The sequence below is a fragment of the Coffea eugenioides genome, chromosome 2 (genome assembly GCF_003713205.1).
Source record: "Coffea eugenioides isolate CCC68of chromosome 2, Ceug_1.0, whole genome shotgun sequence".
Classification (NCBI taxonomy): Eukaryota; Viridiplantae; Streptophyta; class Magnoliopsida; order Gentianales; family Rubiaceae; genus Coffea; species Coffea eugenioides.
The window spans coordinates 2,542,344-2,559,527 of record NC_040036.1 but is presented as its reverse complement, the minus strand read 5'-3'; the positions used below and the strand labels follow the sequence as shown (position 1 = coordinate 2,559,527).

At 37.2% G+C, this 17,184-nt stretch overlaps 3 protein-coding genes across 3 annotated transcripts; all 3 read left to right on the top strand.

The window, feature by feature from the left end:
* Positions 1-2,037: 2,037 nt before the first annotated feature.
* LOC113761989 (O-glucosyltransferase rumi homolog) lies at positions 2,038-5,612 on the top strand. Its single transcript, XM_027305214.1, has 6 exons — positions 2,038-2,636; positions 3,130-3,746; positions 4,116-4,308; positions 4,484-4,548; positions 4,860-5,070; positions 5,138-5,612. Exons 1-6 carry the CDS (start codon positions 2,493-2,495, stop codon positions 5,498-5,500), a joined length of 1,593 nt encoding a protein of 530 aa, XP_027161015.1. The 5' UTR covers positions 2,038-2,492; the 3' UTR covers positions 5,501-5,612.
* Positions 5,613-7,641: 2,029 nt separating this feature from the next.
* On the top strand, positions 7,642-10,669 carry LOC113762849 (O-glucosyltransferase rumi homolog). The gene is made up of 6 exons (XM_027306466.1): positions 7,642-7,761; positions 8,043-8,665; positions 8,935-9,124; positions 9,714-9,778; positions 9,965-10,175; positions 10,310-10,669. The coding sequence occupies exons 1-6, from the start codon at positions 7,642-7,644 to the stop codon at positions 10,667-10,669; spliced, it is 1,569 nt and encodes a 522-aa protein (XP_027162267.1).
* A 2,397-nt stretch (positions 10,670-13,066) lies between these two features.
* LOC113763401 (O-glucosyltransferase rumi homolog) lies at positions 13,067-16,849 on the top strand. The gene is made up of 6 exons (XM_027307201.1): positions 13,067-13,445; positions 14,397-14,986; positions 15,102-15,294; positions 15,517-15,581; positions 16,084-16,294; positions 16,421-16,849. Exons 1-6 carry the CDS (start codon positions 13,320-13,322, stop codon positions 16,781-16,783), a joined length of 1,548 nt encoding a protein of 515 aa, XP_027163002.1. The 5' UTR covers positions 13,067-13,319; the 3' UTR covers positions 16,784-16,849.
* The last annotated feature ends 335 nt before the right edge of the window (positions 16,850-17,184 follow it).

Here is a 17,184-nt window from a genome sequence, read left to right as displayed (position 1 = left end):
TCTCTCTCTCTCGTGGCTGAAGCATTTATTGATACTCCCTCCGTCCCGTTTTGTTAGTGTTGATTTTTTTTTCACACAGATTAAGAAAGTGTAATTAATTTGGCTCTCTCTCTCTCTCTCTCTCTCTCTCTCTTGTGGCTGAAGCATTTATTGATACTCCCTCCGTCCCGTTTTGTTAGTGTTGGTTTTTTTTTCACACAGATTAAGAAAGTGTAATTAATTTGGTTGGAAACATAAATTTAGATTAATAATTTCCTAAAATACCCTTATGCTAATCACGAAGAGTGCCAATTAATATCAGTTACAGCTAATGGTGCCAATAAATATCAGTTACCGCCCATAATACACCCTGATTGTTTCAATTACCGCCAATAGTGTCAATAAATAATAAAGATAGACTTTTCATTTATCTATGTATTGGAAAAGCTCAATGTATTCAATGTAGTGAGTTAGTATTTAATAACAATGGATTAATAACAAGATATTTAATAAGAGTATTTTAGACAATTTAAAAGATTACTACATTCCTTAATGAGAAAGTGGACTACAATTTGGGACAGACGAAAAAGGAAAACAAGACTAACAAAACGGGACGGAGGGAGTATCTTCTATTTTTTTCCGGCAAATACTGCCTGCCATATAAAAAGATCACACGAACAACTTGAGCACACGGGTTTGCCTTGGCTAGGACGTGGGTTTTTTAACCTGGGATTAAGGTCTACAGGTTTGCCTTCTAATTATCAATTGGTTGGATAGATAAGTTTTGTGGGTCCCTCTTAGATTACCTCTTAGGTCCTCTTAACTTTAACCCTCAGTCAAATTTAATTAGTTGGGTGTGTGTGTCTTATATCGTATTCGATAAAAAAAAACAACTTGAGCACACGACGAAGGTGAGACTGAGCTTTCGATGATGCCGTAAACTAGAAAATACTAGAGAATGGCTGTTTAGATGTCATACCCTGAAAAACTCAATCCAGCTAACGAGGAAGAGCCTTGTATTAGTTCTCTTTCTTATTTTGCCTAGGAGCCTAGTACTCCTCAGTTTTCTTTCTTATTTTGTCCTGGATATTATTTCATAGCTAGATTATTAGTTCTAGTGGCTGATTAATCACTTTTCCTTGTCTGTGCATAGGCCTTGTTTGGTAAGCAAGCTTTTGGCCAAGTTTGTTTGTTTCAAATTTTTTAATAATTTTAGCTACAATAACCTTTAAAAATTTCTTAAAAATTTTAAATTATATATTTCAAAATATTCAAAAATTTACACACTTCAAAATTTTTTTTTACAACTTCTACAGTAAATTACAGTAAAATTTTAAACAAACATCCAAAAACTCACTTGCCAAATGGGCCTTTGTTCGGACAAAAGTTGGATTTTGAGTCCTCTCTTATATTTTTTGGGTATTAAACCATTGTTTTCCATCTAGATCATCTTTTTTATGTTTTTCGTGAATATATTTTTTAATAATTTGTTTATTTTATATATATCAAATAGTTACAGTACATTTCTGTATAAAAACTCTAAAAACTAGCAATACAAATGGGATCTTATGTTTTTTAGTGTTTCAAAACAAAAAGGAAAAAGAATCTTTTCTTCAAGATCACGAAAATGATTTATTCCATATGTTCGGTACAGGCTACATGAAAACTTGCTTGACGAGAAACGATAACTAGAGTGAGTGATGTATATTTGAACATAGAAACGGGTCAGCGTGGACTAGAGGAGGTGTCAAATTTTAAATCCCAATGACAAAAGCAGTACTAAAATAGAAAGTGACAGATTTTTCGTTTGTAAGATACCAATACTATTCAGTGCATCGACTCAACGTGAAGCTGGTTTCTTTTTTTTTTTCCAACAAACGGCAATAACGTGAAGCTGGTTCCTTACTCAAAAGTTTTTCTTCAAATTCAGGCCTTTTATTGTTTTTTTTTTCCATCCTTTGCTTTGTTAAGGCCTTGTTTTTTTTTTTCATAATTTTACAAAAAAAAGACTGTAATCTCTTTATTTTTTTTCATAATTTTACAAAAAAATTATTGGTAGTGATATACTCGTAGTCATCAATCCGATGACATATCATTTTCTTTGTATGTCCTCTGCCCTGCCATTAATCATTTTCTCTGTGTGTCCTCATTCCCTGCCAATAATTTGATTCTACGTCCCGCATAAACCGGTAGACGATAAGCTGGAGCTGCAACTAAATCAAGTCTGAAGTTCCAAGAAGCTCTTTCTCTCTCTTTTTTTTTTCTCTTCTTCGCGCAGTTCGGATTTATCTCTTTGGGCGTCGCGTATGGCTTCTTCTTCCAGTTCGCCGTTAGCAGCAGTATAGAATTCCAGATCCAGCTTGTTTTCCCCAAAAATTAGTTGACCTCGCAAAAATTCTAAGCATGATGGCTCTGTTCAAATCTAAATCTTAGATTCCGAAACCATTCAAATTATTGTAGAATGTCGCAAGCATTATTGTAAGCTGCGGATCGGTCGGAGTCGGAGTTGCAGAATGCAGGCAATTAAAGACAGAGCACATATAAAAGAGCATCGTCTTCGCAATCAGCATTATTGGCGATCTTCTGTACTGCCACTTTTGTTCTTAATCATTCTCTCCATTGCCGCAATTGTTTACACGCGCCTGCTTGACGCTTCCGTACGTAACTTTCTCACTGCATACTTTACTCATCTCCTTTTTGTTGTTTGTGCTTTCACTGCTTTGTGGTCGATCCCCCCATTCCTTGTGCTTGTACTTGCACTTTACAGGGATTTGTGTTGTTAGACTGATCATTTTCCTTATCATACCCAGCCTTATTATTATAATACAGTGGTACCAAACGTTTGAGCATTCTTTTACTCACCACAAGTTCTTGAGTGCGAATTTTCCTTCCTTGTTATGCAGAATCCCAAATGTTACCACAATTACCAATTACGGTTGCCTTTTTTTTTCTTTTTTCAGTTGTACAAGCTAGCTACGTAAAGAATTTATGGTGGTAAACTTAATTAAGGTTCAAGTTAAACCATTTGTTTTCCATGATTTAGATGCTAATTAGAGAACGCGAACAAAAAATTAAGAACTCCCTTCCAAAAAAAAAATAAAAAATTAAGAACTTAGATTTTGACGCTACAATTTTCTTAACCTTGTGCAGTCGATTGCTCAAAACTACTCAGAGCATTCCATATTCACAGGCATAACATTTCACAACTACCACAGTAGAGAGTATACCAAGAAAACCACCCAATCTGATGAATTCCCCGTAAAGAAAATTGAAATCCCGCTTAACTGCACAGCTGGAATCTCGAAGCGGACCTGCCCAGCAAATTACTACCCATCACAGCTTCTCGTACAAGATCAGAACATTGCTACAAGTCCTCCTCAACCTACGTGTCCAGATTACTTCCGTTGGATCCACGAAGACCTATGGCCATGGAGAGAAACAGGAATTACGTTGGAGATGCTGAGCATGGCTAGGAAGACAGCCCATTTCCGATTGGTTATAGTCAATGGAAGGGCTTACGTGGAGAAGTTCAGGAGGTCGCATCATAGTAGAGACACCTTTACGTTGTGGGGGATTCTTCAGTTATTGCGCAAGTACCCAGGTCAACTCCCTGATCTGGAACTCATGTTTGACTGCAACGACCGGCCGGCTATCATGAAGGAAGTTCAAAGCGGACCAAATTCACCGGCCCCGCCGCCGTTATTCGCTTACTGTAGAGATGATGCCACCTTGGACATTGTTTTTCCAGATTGGTCATTCTGGGGATGGTACGAATTGCTTATACTTGGCATGCATCTACAGACATAATCAGATTCTTTAAATTTTTTTCCTTAAAAAGAAAGAAGAAAAAGCTATATACGTACGATGCAACAGATTCGTCTAATGATCACTACCCCTCTATTTTATTCCAGTACAAAGATTCTTGTGTGAAAATTCATGTGGGATCGAAGATGAGAAATGCATTGAGAAGACTTTAACCGCCGAGCATTTTTCTTTTAGTTCTGAGTTTTCATTCTAGGCTTTTCTTTTGGAAGAAAAAAGAGGAAGAAGAAGAAAAACTTTTTTATGAGCTAGCTTTACCTGTATCGAAGAATGTGGGGTTTAAGTTTGTTTACTCGTGAGAAAAAATGTTGCAGGCCAGAGCTGAATATAAAGCCATGGGAGTCATTGTCAAAGGATCTAAAAGAAGGGAATGAGAGGAGTAGATGGGTAGAGAGGGAGCCACATGCTTACTGGAAGGGGAACCCTGCAGTGGCACGAAACAGGTTGGATATGGCAAAATGCAACGTTTCAGACAAACAGGATTGGAATGCTCGCATTTACTCTCAGGTACCACAACCTCATTCTATTCGGCGATGCATTTTTAAGTGTTAAACTGGAGTTACACGTTTCTAGAATTAAGTCCAATTTGGCAGTGTCACTAAATTATCCTTCTTTTTCATTATAATTGATTTTAACATAAAGGTCAATTGCATAAAGATCTCACAGATTATACTTTGTATAGGACTGGATTCGTGAGCAGCAGCAAGGTTACAAACAATCTGACTTAGCAAGCCAATGCACACACAGGTAGAGTAGACCTTTACGGTGATTACTTCTTGCCATCTCTTGTCTTCGCTTGTGGTTGATCCCTTTTCTGGCTTTTTGTTACTCTGTACATGGTAATCATTAACTCTAGCCAATCACTAGTTTAGTTGGAATATAACGGGCAAAATTCACTCTTATTAAGGTGTGTGATATGATGTGTAGCATTGTTTTATTTTTATTTTTATTTTTTTACACATGACCCTTTTTTTTCAAGGTTTAATGATAGCTGCTATTTGCCTACTTTAGTTGAACTTTGATCTTGTAACTCCTAACTGCCCGAACCATATACACAGATACAAAATCTATATCGAAGGCGTTGGATGGTCTGTGAGTGAGAAGTACATTCTCGCCTGTGATTCTCTGACCTTACTAGTGAAGCCACGTTATTACGATTTTTTTGCAAGAAGTTTGATGCCTTTGGAGCATTACTGGCCGATAAGAAATGATGACAAGTGCAGATCACTAAAGCATGCTGTTGACTGGGGCAACACCCACCCGCAAGAGGTAATTGATGACTTAATTTGCACCATTGCCAACCTTTCTCATTTACAAAGATTCATATACACGACAGGCACAAGCCATTGGGAAGGCAGCAAGCAGTTTCATACAAGAGGAGTTGAAGATGGATTACGTGTATGACTACATGTTTCACCTGTTGAGCGGATACGCTAAGCTATTGAAATTCAAGCCTGGTGTTCCTCGGAAAGCGGTCGAAGTTTGTTCCGAGTTTATGGCTTGTCCTGCACAGGGATTGGTGAAGGAAATGATGATGGAAACTTTTGTTAGAGGTCCATCCGATGCACCGCCATGCACAATGCCTCCGCCTTATGATCCACAAACTCTTCATTCAATTTTGGAGAGAAAAGAGAATTCAATGAAGCAAGCTGAGACGTTGGAGAAACAGTATTGGGACGCTCGAAATAAACATAACTAGTTATGCATTTTTACCTTTCTGCCTGCTTCCTCTTTTTGTCCATAAGCGTTAACCAATTTTTAACGTTTTTAATCCACATAAAAAATGGATAGACCTTTTTTAATTTAATTCATTTTTTGCATGTGGTAGAAGTCTTTATTAAAATTTGAAAAGGTTGAGGATTTCTTCAAAAAAGAAGCAAAATTTTTCCTTCAATTTAAAGAAAAATAAAATTTGTCAAGTAGTAAGTGAGTTTGATTACTGAAAGCGTAAATTTCTATTTGTGATTAAACTTACTGCTTTAGGGACATACTTACTAATTTTCCTATAAATTTATTAGCACTAATATTAATTATACTAACACGATACTATAAAATCCGACTTGTCACCAATGTCAATTGAACTGAAAAATTTACCCCATTAGCGTGACTCACGAACTGTAGCATTGTCCCATGAGAGTGGAAGTAGAGGATTAGTGGGCTAAACACCTCTTCATTGCAATGGAAAGAATTTCTCCCCATTATATCCTAATAAAATTAATTTAAAAATTATTTTCAAAAATCAACACCATGCATAATATATTTCATCACTGGTATAAGTTATACATAAAATTGACTAAATTTTGTTGTTTTAATCATTATAAATTTTGACTCGTTCTTCATTGTTCAAATGTTTCATATAAATTGAATGTCAAAATATTCTCAAAAGAATATCAGTTTTTAGTATGTTGATCTAACAATTAAAAGAAAAGTAATGATACAATCGGATGATTTTATAAAGTTATAGTAATTTAGATAAGGTAATGTTATTTGTACTCTCCATATGTTATTTGCACTTCCACTATTCCATTTTTATTTTGATAAGACCATATTTTCCTCTCCCTAATTTCATCTCTTTGTTTATGAGTTAACTTTACTAGATTTTCTCTTACATTCTAAAATCAATTAATTATTCCATTACACATTAAAATGGCTAATTTAAAATTGTCACTAATATGTATTATGTATTTTTCTATAAAACTTTTAGAAATTATATGATGTCAAAAATCAATCTAGCAATGTAATATGAATAGAGTCCAAACTTCAAGCCCCAAAAAAAAAAAACAAATAAATAAAAAAATTCAAGTGTCAAAGATGACCAAAAATTGAGTATAACTACAACGTCTTATAAATAGGACAATTCTTTAAAAACTCTACTGAGAATAGATCATATAGCCACCATAGAGAGAATGAAACTTTCTAGCATATTTCAACAAAAGCATAACAGCATCTAATATCAAAATGATGCAATAGAAGCTCAATCGTGCTCATCAAAAATCTGCAAAATTGAAATTCAAATAAGAATATGAAAAATAAATTAAAAAACAGTTATTTAGATTTAGAAAAAGAGAAGCAAAAATTAAATTTTTTTTCCTTTTGAACACGTACGCAATTGTACCTAACTTCCTTGCATGCGAACACAAGATAGGATGGGAAAAGAAATTAGGGCAGGGATAATATGGTCTCATCAAGATGAAAATGTGATAGTGAAAGTGCAAATAATATAGGGGAAGTGCAAATAACAATACCCTTTAAATAAATTGAAATAGAGAGACCAATGGAGAGAAATCCAATGTAGAGAATTCCAACCCGAGAATTAGTTAGGGGCCGGGTGACTTTCAAGTGCCTTCTCCCACCGGATTTGAGTCTGAGTTACCTGCTTGACGAGGAAACATCACCAATTAGCCGTAGTTTATCTTTAATGAGCCCCAAAGCTGCAATGCAAGTCAATAGAGCATTAACAGCTTCCATCCCTATGTCACCAACCTATTTTTATAGCTTAAAGTTGATTTAACTTCTTGGCTTTACATCCTTCCTTCGTGGGATATGCATACACGGGTTCATCTGCAACCCAACTGGGGAATCCCAATTCCCAAATCCTCGCTCGCCCAAAAAAAAAAATAGAAAAAAACTTACTAAAGACTTTCGCTGCTTCACCGTCTTCTAATTTTACGGAACTCATACGTAATTTATGTTATATGAAAGTTGAAGCAATCCAACGACGAAGGCCGTTCAAGTGGGGAACACAGAGTGACCAACAGTGGTAAGCTAGCCGGTGATCTAACGGCGTCTTAAACGGAAAAAAAAAAATAAGGCGTATAAGGAGGACTGGACAACGTAAAGATGAGAGATAAAGAGGTGCATGGATTTGGGCATCATAACTGGCGATCTTGGCTTCCTTTGTCAATCTTCGTCATCTCCTGCATGGCTGCTTTTGCCTACTCACGCTTTATCGACCCATCCGTACGTAAAACCTCTAATAACTCTCTACTTAATTTCTGGTTAATTATGCATGCCACGGTTTCCAGTTTTGTGCCCAACTTCCACCGTAGAACTACAGTGAATGTTTTATGATGATACCAAACTTTGATGTCTATAAATAGAGATTTATGTGATCGGTCATTGACTAGATTGATCGTTAGTTATTGATGATATATATATCAAGGGAAAAGAATGTAGGATTTTCCGGACCAGGCTGAATGGATGTTTTTTGATTTGTGATTTCATTTGTACAACTCTCTCAGTTACTCGTAAATGTGCAGAACTACCTGCAAAAATCAACATCTGCTAGCATGATATTTGAGAAGAAAAGTCCTCACAACTACTCGCAAAAATCAATATCAGCACCTGAGACTAAGAACAAGATTCATGGAACCCAACTGAACTGTTTGCCCGGTAACAGCAAGTTGACGTGCCCTGGAAATGAATCCCCATCCGAACTTGGTCACTTTGAAAATCAAGAACGTCCATCAAAACCACAGCCTACCTGTCCTGATTTCTTCCGTTGGATCCACGAAGATCTATCGCCCTGGAGGGAAACCGGAGTAACACTGGACATGGTGAAGAAGGCTAAGGAAAAGGCTGCTTTCAGATTGGTAATAGTGAATGGGAAGGCTTACGTAGAGACCTACTCAAAGTCGCGTTACAACAGAGACATTTATACGCAGTGGGGGATTGTGCAGTTGCTACGGAGATATCCCGGTGAAATGCCTGACTTGGACCTAATGTTTCACATGAGGGACCGCCCAATTATTAAGAAAAATCTTTATCCTCAGCCCGGTGACAAGGCCCCGCCACCACTCTTCGGCTATGATGGAAACGATGCCACCTTCGACATCGTTTTTCCAGATTGGTCATTCTGGGGATGGTACGATTCTTTCTTTCTTCTCTTCTTCTTCTTCCTTATTTTTTTTTTTTTTTTGGTGGTCGTAATTGCAAATTACTCCTTGGATATGAGGCAAGTTCCAAATTCCATAGAAATGAGGCAAATTTACATTCTAGAATAAATTGATGGGATCCTGTTTGTATGTTTAAATAATTTTTTCTTTTTCTTTTTGTTTTGTGTCAAACCTAATGTGATTATTATTTTTTAAATCAGGAATTAGCGCTTATTATTTGTTTATATAAATGTTGTAGGCCTAACACTGGTGTAAAGCCATGGGAGGGGCTGTTAAAGGACTTAAAAAAGGCAAATGGAAGGAGTAGATGGGCGGACAGGGATGAACATGCTTACTGGAAGGGATCCATAATGTCCGCAGACAGGATGGACTTGGTCAAGTGCAACGATTCAGACAAAGAGGATTGGAATGCTCGTATTTACGTAGTGGTAACAAAGCTTCATAAATTTCTCTACATACAAGTGGTGGCGGAATTTGGAATTTTCGCTAATTTGCAGCATATATATAAACTCTCCTTCTTATAAGTGATTAAGAGGAAGTTATTTAGTAAAGATGTGTTTGATAAAATTGAAGTCTAAAAGTTGAAATTTGAAGTTTTAAATCTGAAATTTGAAATCAGAATCTATTAAATCAGTGAATTGTTAAGTACAAAATTTGATACATTTAAGTAAATATCATTTATTTTTTAGAGAAAAGTTTGCCTAAAAAATTCAGCGCTACTTAATGAATTTAGATGTTCTAGTTTTGGTTATCAAATACGTAGATTTGAACCAATTATATTTAAGTGTTGAATTGAATTATCGAACAGGTCTAAGTAAATAGATGATGTGCTAATCCTCCTTCAAAAGCGATGAAGCAGGACCTTGATTGCTAGGCTAAATACTAAAGTAAAGTACTCTTAAATAAAACTAACACATCCAAATTTTTTTTTTCTTAATAGAGTAATCTTGTTCTAGTTGTGAACGATTCATCGTCTTCTTCATTAATTAGAGGTTCATGTTTAAAAGATTTTTGCAGGATTGGGGTCAAGAATCGAAGCAAGGTTTCAAAGGAGCGAGTTTTGCAAATCAATGTCGCCACAGGTATATTGCAGCTTCATATACAAGCAGTGCTGGTACTTAAAGAGTTTTGCAGATCATTGTATGGTGTTCTAAAATTTTGGAAGTGGCTGCTGGGACTTGTCCCTGTATTATATTGTGAATGCTAAAAGTAAAATGCTCAGCGCAAGTATTGATTTGTCTCCTCCGTTGCTCGAACCATGCATGCAGATACAAAATCTACATGGAAGGAATTGGGTGGTCAGCAAGTGAAAAATACATTCTTGCCTGTGATTCTGTTACTTTACGAGTGAGTCCCCGTTACTACACCTTCTTCTCCAGAGGTTTGATGCCTTTGCAACACTACTGGCCTATAAGAGGTAATGACAAGTGCAGGTCTATCAAGTATGCTGTTGAATGGGGCAACCACCGCAAGGATGAAGTAATTTAATCTCTCCTTTAATCCATTCCCAACTTCTCCTATGCGAACGTTTTCAGATATTCAACTCAAAGACAGTTTATTAATTTTTTTTTTAAAAAAAAAAACTACTTCCAATCACGCTTGCACCAGTGCAGGCACAGTCCATGGGCAAGGCAGCTGGCAAATTCGTTCAAGAAGAAATGAAAATGGAAAACGTGTACGATTACATGTTTCATCTCTTGAATGGGTACGCTAAGCTTCTCAAGTACAAGCCTGTTGTTCCCGCAAAAGCGGTTCGACTTTGTCTGGAGTCGATGGCGTGCCCCACGGCCGGATTGAAGAAGAAGTATTTGATGGACAGTATGATCAAAGGTCCCTCTGATTCCCCTCCCTGCTCCATGCCTCCTCATGATCCTCAAACCCTTCGTTCAATTTTGGAGACAAAACGGAACACAACAAAACTAGTGGAGGCCTGGGAAAAACAATATTGGGAGACTCAAAAGAAGCATACTTAGTTGCACTTCTTCTTTTTTTTTTTTTTATTACCTAAACGTATGTTTGTCTTTCTCTCTCTCTCTCTCTCTCTCTCTCTTATGCGTATCATGTTATCTTATGTGTTATATGCATTAGGTTTATGCGTATTATGTTTTCTTTCTATCCTTTCATGAAATGTCTATTCTTTCTATCCTTTCTATCACTTTTTCTTTCCCTTTTGTTGTCTAGTTGGATTAATCTGGCCAGTAAAGTTTTTAAACTTGAAACTGGATTCGAGTTAATTATTTTAGATTGCAAATATTGCCCAAAAATGACATATCATGTGCCATTAATGAAACCAATAATTAGGGAGAAAACACGAAATTACACATATGTAGATATAAACGATATAACCTCCACAAAATAAATAAGAATTATGATTTGCGGATAAAGATTCCATCAAGTATTCATTTTTTTAGCCAAAATAGTTGAATTATCTATTTAATTTAGCATGCTGAGAATGTTTTGATCTAATGATTAAACCGAAGGTTTCAAAATTTAGAGGTTTTAGGTTGTAATCTTCTTTCCCCCGCTCGACTTCTTAAATTATATCCTTTCCTTATTAGGAAATTTTTTTAAAAAAAAATCAGCTTAATTTAAGGCAAATTTCTCATTTCCTTGTAATATATGCACCTCACGTTACAAAATCAAATTCAATTTGTGTTAGAAGTAAATGCATTCTAAACTCAGGGCATGCTACGGGCTCCAATGGGACCTGTTGTACTAATTTATTAGTTACCACTACAAGAATTTGCGACCAGGTCAACCTTTTAGCCCTAAAGGTTTGGCAAGGGCACCTCCCTATGCTCGGTCCTCACCGACTAACGAGAAGCAGCGGCAACGCGACGCGCGCTGGACCGAATCAGGTCTGGCAAAGTTTGGCAGTTCCCAGTCAAAGAAACTTTCCTCTTACCATTGTTGATGAGTAATTGAGTAATCTTTCATCATTTTCTGAATAAAAAGAAGGAAAAAAAAAAAGAAAAAAAAGAGAAGAGGGTAGCTGATTAAAATTTGTCGCCAGGAGTTTGGTTCAATTGTTTTCAATGAACTAGAATCAAATTCTTCAAATACAAAATGAGTAACTATAACATCTAGAAACTTCAAACTAGCCTCCCCTGACTTTGTTTGCTCTATGATCTGCTTAGCTACGCTTCGTGGCACAATAGCATACCCTACCAAAAATAATAACAATAATTAGAAAAAAAAAAGCATAAGAAAATCAAGAGTGCATCACAAGTTGGCAACTTATAGTGATTTATAAAGCTTTCACGTTTCCATCAACAATTTGATATCAATAGTAGTATTATCTTGTCATGCCCCTTGTCCAACAACTTTGTTAAAATTTTATTCCACGCCTACCACTGGTTTGACCAGAAAAGCTTCATCAGTTTTTCAATTGCTGGTTTGTTTGGGTAGTAGATTATTTGTCAAATTTTATTTGTTTGTATCATCAATATATTTTTCAATCACATTTTTATGTCACATACATTAAATTAGAAAAGTGTTGCAGTGTTTTTTTTTTCAAAAAAAATATCTCAAACAATCTAATATACAAACACAGTACCCTTCTCCAATAAAATTATTTACTTAGTTATATTCTTAGAAAAGTTTCAGTGTCCTCAAAGGAAGCTTTTAGGATCAAAATATTTTTCCTCCTCCTCCAATGGCCAGCTTTCTTTTTCTTCATCCTGACAGAAAGAAGTAGATAGTACTACTGTGTTTGGATTGCATTTTTCTGGATTTTTTTGTAGAAAAATTACTGTAGCGATTTAATGTATGTGAGATAAAAAGGTGATAGGAAAATGTGTTCACGGAACGAGAGGGAGAGAGAAGCTTTCGCCTTTAAGGATATATATACTTCGTCAGATTGAAGTTTTAAATTCTAGAGAAACGAGAAGCTTCAGAAAGAAGTGTCAAAGTTGTATATCCTAATGAAAAACCTCAAAATAGGCAAATGCTATACTTGGATTGATAACGACTCCTAATCCAACGTCTGATTTGTTCTTGCAATTTGGTGATTGCTGATAAGAAAATTTCCTAGGGGTCCACTCTGAAGTGTGTAACTACATCATGATCTCTTCCATTTCATTTGACATGATAGACAAAAACTGGCGAACTAAACAGCTGAAAGTTTCGATCATAAAATAGTCAATTTTTTTATTAAAAAAAAGAAAAGAAAAGAAAATCATCGAGCCAATAAAATATTTCAGGAAAATTTAATGGCTAGTTCATCAAGTTATTGTGAAATTCTACATAGTTAGCCCGCACTTCCAAGCAATGCGAGGTCAACGTGAACAGTACACTTTACACAATATTCATTTGCTCCTCCCTCGTTCACGGCGCATTTGTTTGCTCCATCTTCAGCTCTGTTTGTTTAATTAGCAACTCCAAAACCATGCTTTCTGCTCAAGAAACGCTTTGGCCATGTGAAAGCTAAGGCTTTCTGTCTTTGCAATCAAAACAACGACTAGTCGAATTTCTTACTAATAGTTGCCAAGATCAGCTATCGATCAGCTGGTATTGCAATGCTGAATCAGTGCCTTCTTCAAGAGCGGGGCAGAGATGCATCTAGTCAATGCTCTCTAGGCTAGAAGAGGAAGTTGGAGACGCATTTATTTGGCCAATGCAAAGATGAGAGATTCGGCAGCATTACTGCAAGGGATTCTCCAACGTCGCTGCTTATCTTATCTGGCTACATTATTCTTATTCATTCTGTGCATTGCGGCTTTCTTCTCGGCACGCTTGCTCGACTTCAGGGTAATTATCTCTGTATTAACTTAGTACATGATTTTCGCACTTCTGGATCTTTTCATTCTTTTTCTTTTTTCAAGAGAGAAACTGATCCTGCTGGACATTTTAAGCTTTTTCTAATGTTCAGTAAATTAGTCCGAGTTGAATCAGTACAGTACAGCACCAAACGGAAGTCAGATCCTTGCAGCCTCTTCTGGGATAACACACACAGTCTTCCATTTGGGTGGAGAAGGTGGATTGCCAGAAGAAGAAACTTAGCGAAGAAATTCCCAAAATAATTTCGGAATTTACTCTCGTTGTTGCCACTTATTTTTCATTTGCTATGGAATTCTAATCTCTCATGCACCTTTTTTTTTGGTTTTCTGTTGTAAACATTCTCTCGTATATATTTGACTCTCAAATAGAATTTCCGCTTCATTTCTAAAGCGTTTAGGAGCGTCAAGAGTGAGAGAAGGATTGTGGAAGTAAGCATTAGAAATCAAGTATATTCTCGTACAGGTTGCCGCCGACAGAAGAGAAGAAGCGGACATGGCCCTGGCTGGCATTTATTTAAACCATGAGATCGTTCTCAACGAACAGGACAGCCCATCCCGCCTTTTGTTGTTATTCATGACCTCGCATTAATAATATTTATTTGACAGAATTGTTATTGTCATAGTCGGCAAAGGTCATAGTACCATACTGACTATTGTAAGTGTAAAAAATTAGTATGAGTTCCCTTGATTTTTTTAGTACCATACTGCACCAAATTAGAATGAGTATTAATGTAAGAATTTGACCCATGAAGGTTCGACTTACAAGCTTTTTTTTGTTTTTTTGGAATTAAACGTATCTTGCAAGTATAAACTGATATTATTACTGCCAAGAAATCCTAGATCGGATGATTCGTTTGTTTATTTCAAGTACCTTTTGGCTTGTGATATCTCTCGTATTTGGTAATTTGAAAATGTGTTTCAGTGGAATGCAGGGAATTACTCTCGAAAATCAATATTCAGTGGCGTCACATTTTCAAAATACCCTCTTCATGATCCATGGACAAAGCCCAGGAGGAATCCGATTGAAATCCCATTGACTTGCGCTGTTACCAACAACACACGAACTTGCCCAACAACTTACCACCCACCAAGTCTTTCAGCACGAGACGAAGACGCGGCCGCTCCCGAGGCCTGCCCAGATTACTTCCGGTGGATCCACGAAGACCTGTCGCCCTGGAGGGAGACTGGAATTTCACTAGACATGGTGGAGGCGGCTAAAAGAAGGGCAGACTTCCGACTGGTTATAGTGAATGGGACGGTTTACGTGGAGACTTATAGAAGGTCGTTTCAGACGAGAGATGTTTTCACGCAGTGGGGAATTTTACAGTTGCTACGGCGGTACCCGGGTAAATTGCCCGACTTGGATCTCGTATTCAGCTGCGCGGACCGGCCGGGTATTGTTAAAGAATGTTATCCCAAATCCAACGCCACCGCCCCGCCACCGCTGTTCGGCTATGACGGAGATGATTCGACCGTCGACATTGTTTTCCCGGATTGGTCATTCTGGGGATGGTAAGCATTTCAAGTTTTAAATTATACTACTAACTTGGCTTAGAGTCAGAAACACAGCATTGTTTTTGTTTACAGTCTACCGTTTGTATATGTATTGGAACAAATAAATGGCTAGGCCTGAAATTGTTATAAAGCCATGGAAGCAATTGTCCGAGGAGCTAAAAGAAGGGAACCGGCGGATGCGATGGGTGGACAGGGAAGCACACGCATATTGGAAGGGCAACGCTAGACTTACGGCTTCAAGGAGGGATTTACTCAATTGCCATGTCTCGGGCAAGCAAGATTGGAATGCCCGTATCTATTATCAGGTACTGTACTGTATTTAATTATGGTTCTTCAATTCTGGGTAGAGAATGAAAGGTGGGCCTGACGTTTAATTATCTATAAATTTAAAATTTGTTACAAATTTCCTCCATTCGGGGATAAGAAAAGAAAGAAAAGCTAACCACCAATCTGTAGAATCTTGTGTTTCTTGAATACGTGGGCAAAGGACTCAACTCTGATTATTAATATTTACACTGAATCAACAGGACTGGCATCGTGAACAACGACAGGGTTTCAAAAATTCTAACTTAGCAGGCCAATGCATTCACAGGTAAGAACAAGTAAATCCTTCGACTAAAACAACAATGCATTCATTTAGTCATTTATTACCATGGTTCGCCGTCGCGAGTCGCGATTGCATCGCGGTCTCGATTGTTCCACATTCGTCGCGACATATCGGTTGATACACACATTATAGTACATAAAAGTTTCCAAAATTTTTGAAAAAATTACTACAATTAGAAAATATCAAAAAATGCACAATTTGAAAAAATATCTAAATCGACTCTGAGTTGACTCGGATATTTCGGCCGATATCATGTATCACGGATTCGAATCGGGCAATATCGGCCGAGTCAGAACGAGTTGTCGCAGATATTACCATATCCGCGATTCAGAAATCAGTATCGTACCAATCCCTCCGTTCCGAATACGACTCGGCCGATACGTATCGGTATCGGCGGATATTGTGAACCATGTTTATTACACTATCTTGTAAGTATGGTTAGGTAAGTAAACTTTGATTTAGTTCCATCCTTGCACGAATGATACAGATTTAAAATCTACATCGAAGGAATTGGGTGGTCCGTAAGCGAAAAGTACATTCTTGCGTGTGACTCTGTTAGTTTAGTGGTCAGGCCACGTTACTACGATTTCTTCACAAGAAGTTTGATACCTCTGCAACACTATTGGCCCATAAGAGAGAATGACAAGTGCAGATCAATTAAGTATGCTGTTCACTGGGGCAATACCCATCAGGAAGAGGTAAATTAGTTGGCCCTCTATTCATTTAAGGCCGCCATTCTTGCTGTGCTGATCATACAATCTGCTAGTCAATTTCTAGGCAACAAGTTTTATCATCCAACTCAAGAGCAAGGTTTTATATCACAGGCACAGGCCATTGGCAAGGCAGCAAGCCATTTTGTACAAGAGGAGCTGCAAATGAAATATGTGTATGATTACATGTTTCACCTCTTGACAGAGTATGCTAAGCTTCTGAAATACAAGCCAAGCGTTCCTCCGAAAGCAATTGAACTTTGTTCCGAGTTAATGGCCTGTCCGGCTGATGGACTGGTGAAGAAATATATGGTGGATTCCGTTGTTACGAGTCCCTCTGAGGCAGCTCCATGCACCATGCCTCCTCCTTACGACCCTCCTAGTCTTCATTCAATTTTGGAGAGAAAAGAAGATTTAATAAAGCAGGTAGAGACGTGGGAGAAACAGTATTGGGATACTCAAACCAATCACAATTAATTAGACGGGCCGACATGTTTTTCTTCTTCAGCTGGTTAATTTGTCATCATCAATTTCCCTGCATCTATCAAAAATTTTATTAAAAAAAAAAAAAAAATTCCTGTGCAAACGTGCACAATACAAAGAGGATTTGCAGAAACCGGTTTTGCCAAATAAAATGACTGCATCTGCCATTAAGGGCCAACTTAACTTTATATTTCTATGCGGTTTCCAGGTCCACCCTGCTACTTCCGTTCCATTTGGGATGCTTCCCTTTTACTTTTAGTCATAGTGAGAGATGTTTCCACCGTTCAAATTTTATATCTACAGCTATATATAATATTCTTGTAATAAATGCTCAAACGTGTCCTCCTTATTAAACCAAAATGCAAGTTGGACTTGAAAGGCGTAATTTTATCATT

Excerpts from the sequence above, each read along its gene's own strand:
- LOC113761989 (XM_027305214.1), top strand. The coding sequence starts at position 2,493 with ATGCAGGCAATTAAAGACAGAGCACATATAAAAGAGCATCGTCTTCGC. Across the intron at positions 4,309-4,483 it reads ATGCTCGCATTTACTCTCAG|GACTGGATTCGTGAGCAGCA; the intron begins GTACCACAACCT and ends TACTTTGTATAG. Across the intron at positions 4,549-4,859 it reads GCAAGCCAATGCACACACAG|ATACAAAATCTATATCGAAG; the intron begins GTAGAGTAGACC and ends CCATATACACAG.
- LOC113762849 (XM_027306466.1), top strand. The coding sequence starts at position 7,642 with ATGAGAGATAAAGAGGTGCATGGATTTGGGCATCATAACTGGCGATCT. Across the intron at positions 7,762-8,042 it reads CACGCTTTATCGACCCATCC|TTACTCGTAAATGTGCAGAA; the intron begins GTACGTAAAACC and ends CAACTCTCTCAG. Across the intron at positions 8,666-8,934 it reads GATTGGTCATTCTGGGGATG|GCCTAACACTGGTGTAAAGC; the intron begins GTACGATTCTTT and ends TAAATGTTGTAG.
- LOC113763401 (XM_027307201.1), top strand. The coding sequence starts at position 13,320 with ATGAGAGATTCGGCAGCATTACTGCAAGGGATTCTCCAACGTCGCTGC. Across the intron at positions 13,446-14,396 it reads CACGCTTGCTCGACTTCAGG|TGGAATGCAGGGAATTACTC; the intron begins GTAATTATCTCT and ends AATGTGTTTCAG. Across the intron at positions 16,295-16,420 it reads GCAATACCCATCAGGAAGAG|GCACAGGCCATTGGCAAGGC; the intron begins GTAAATTAGTTG and ends TTTATATCACAG.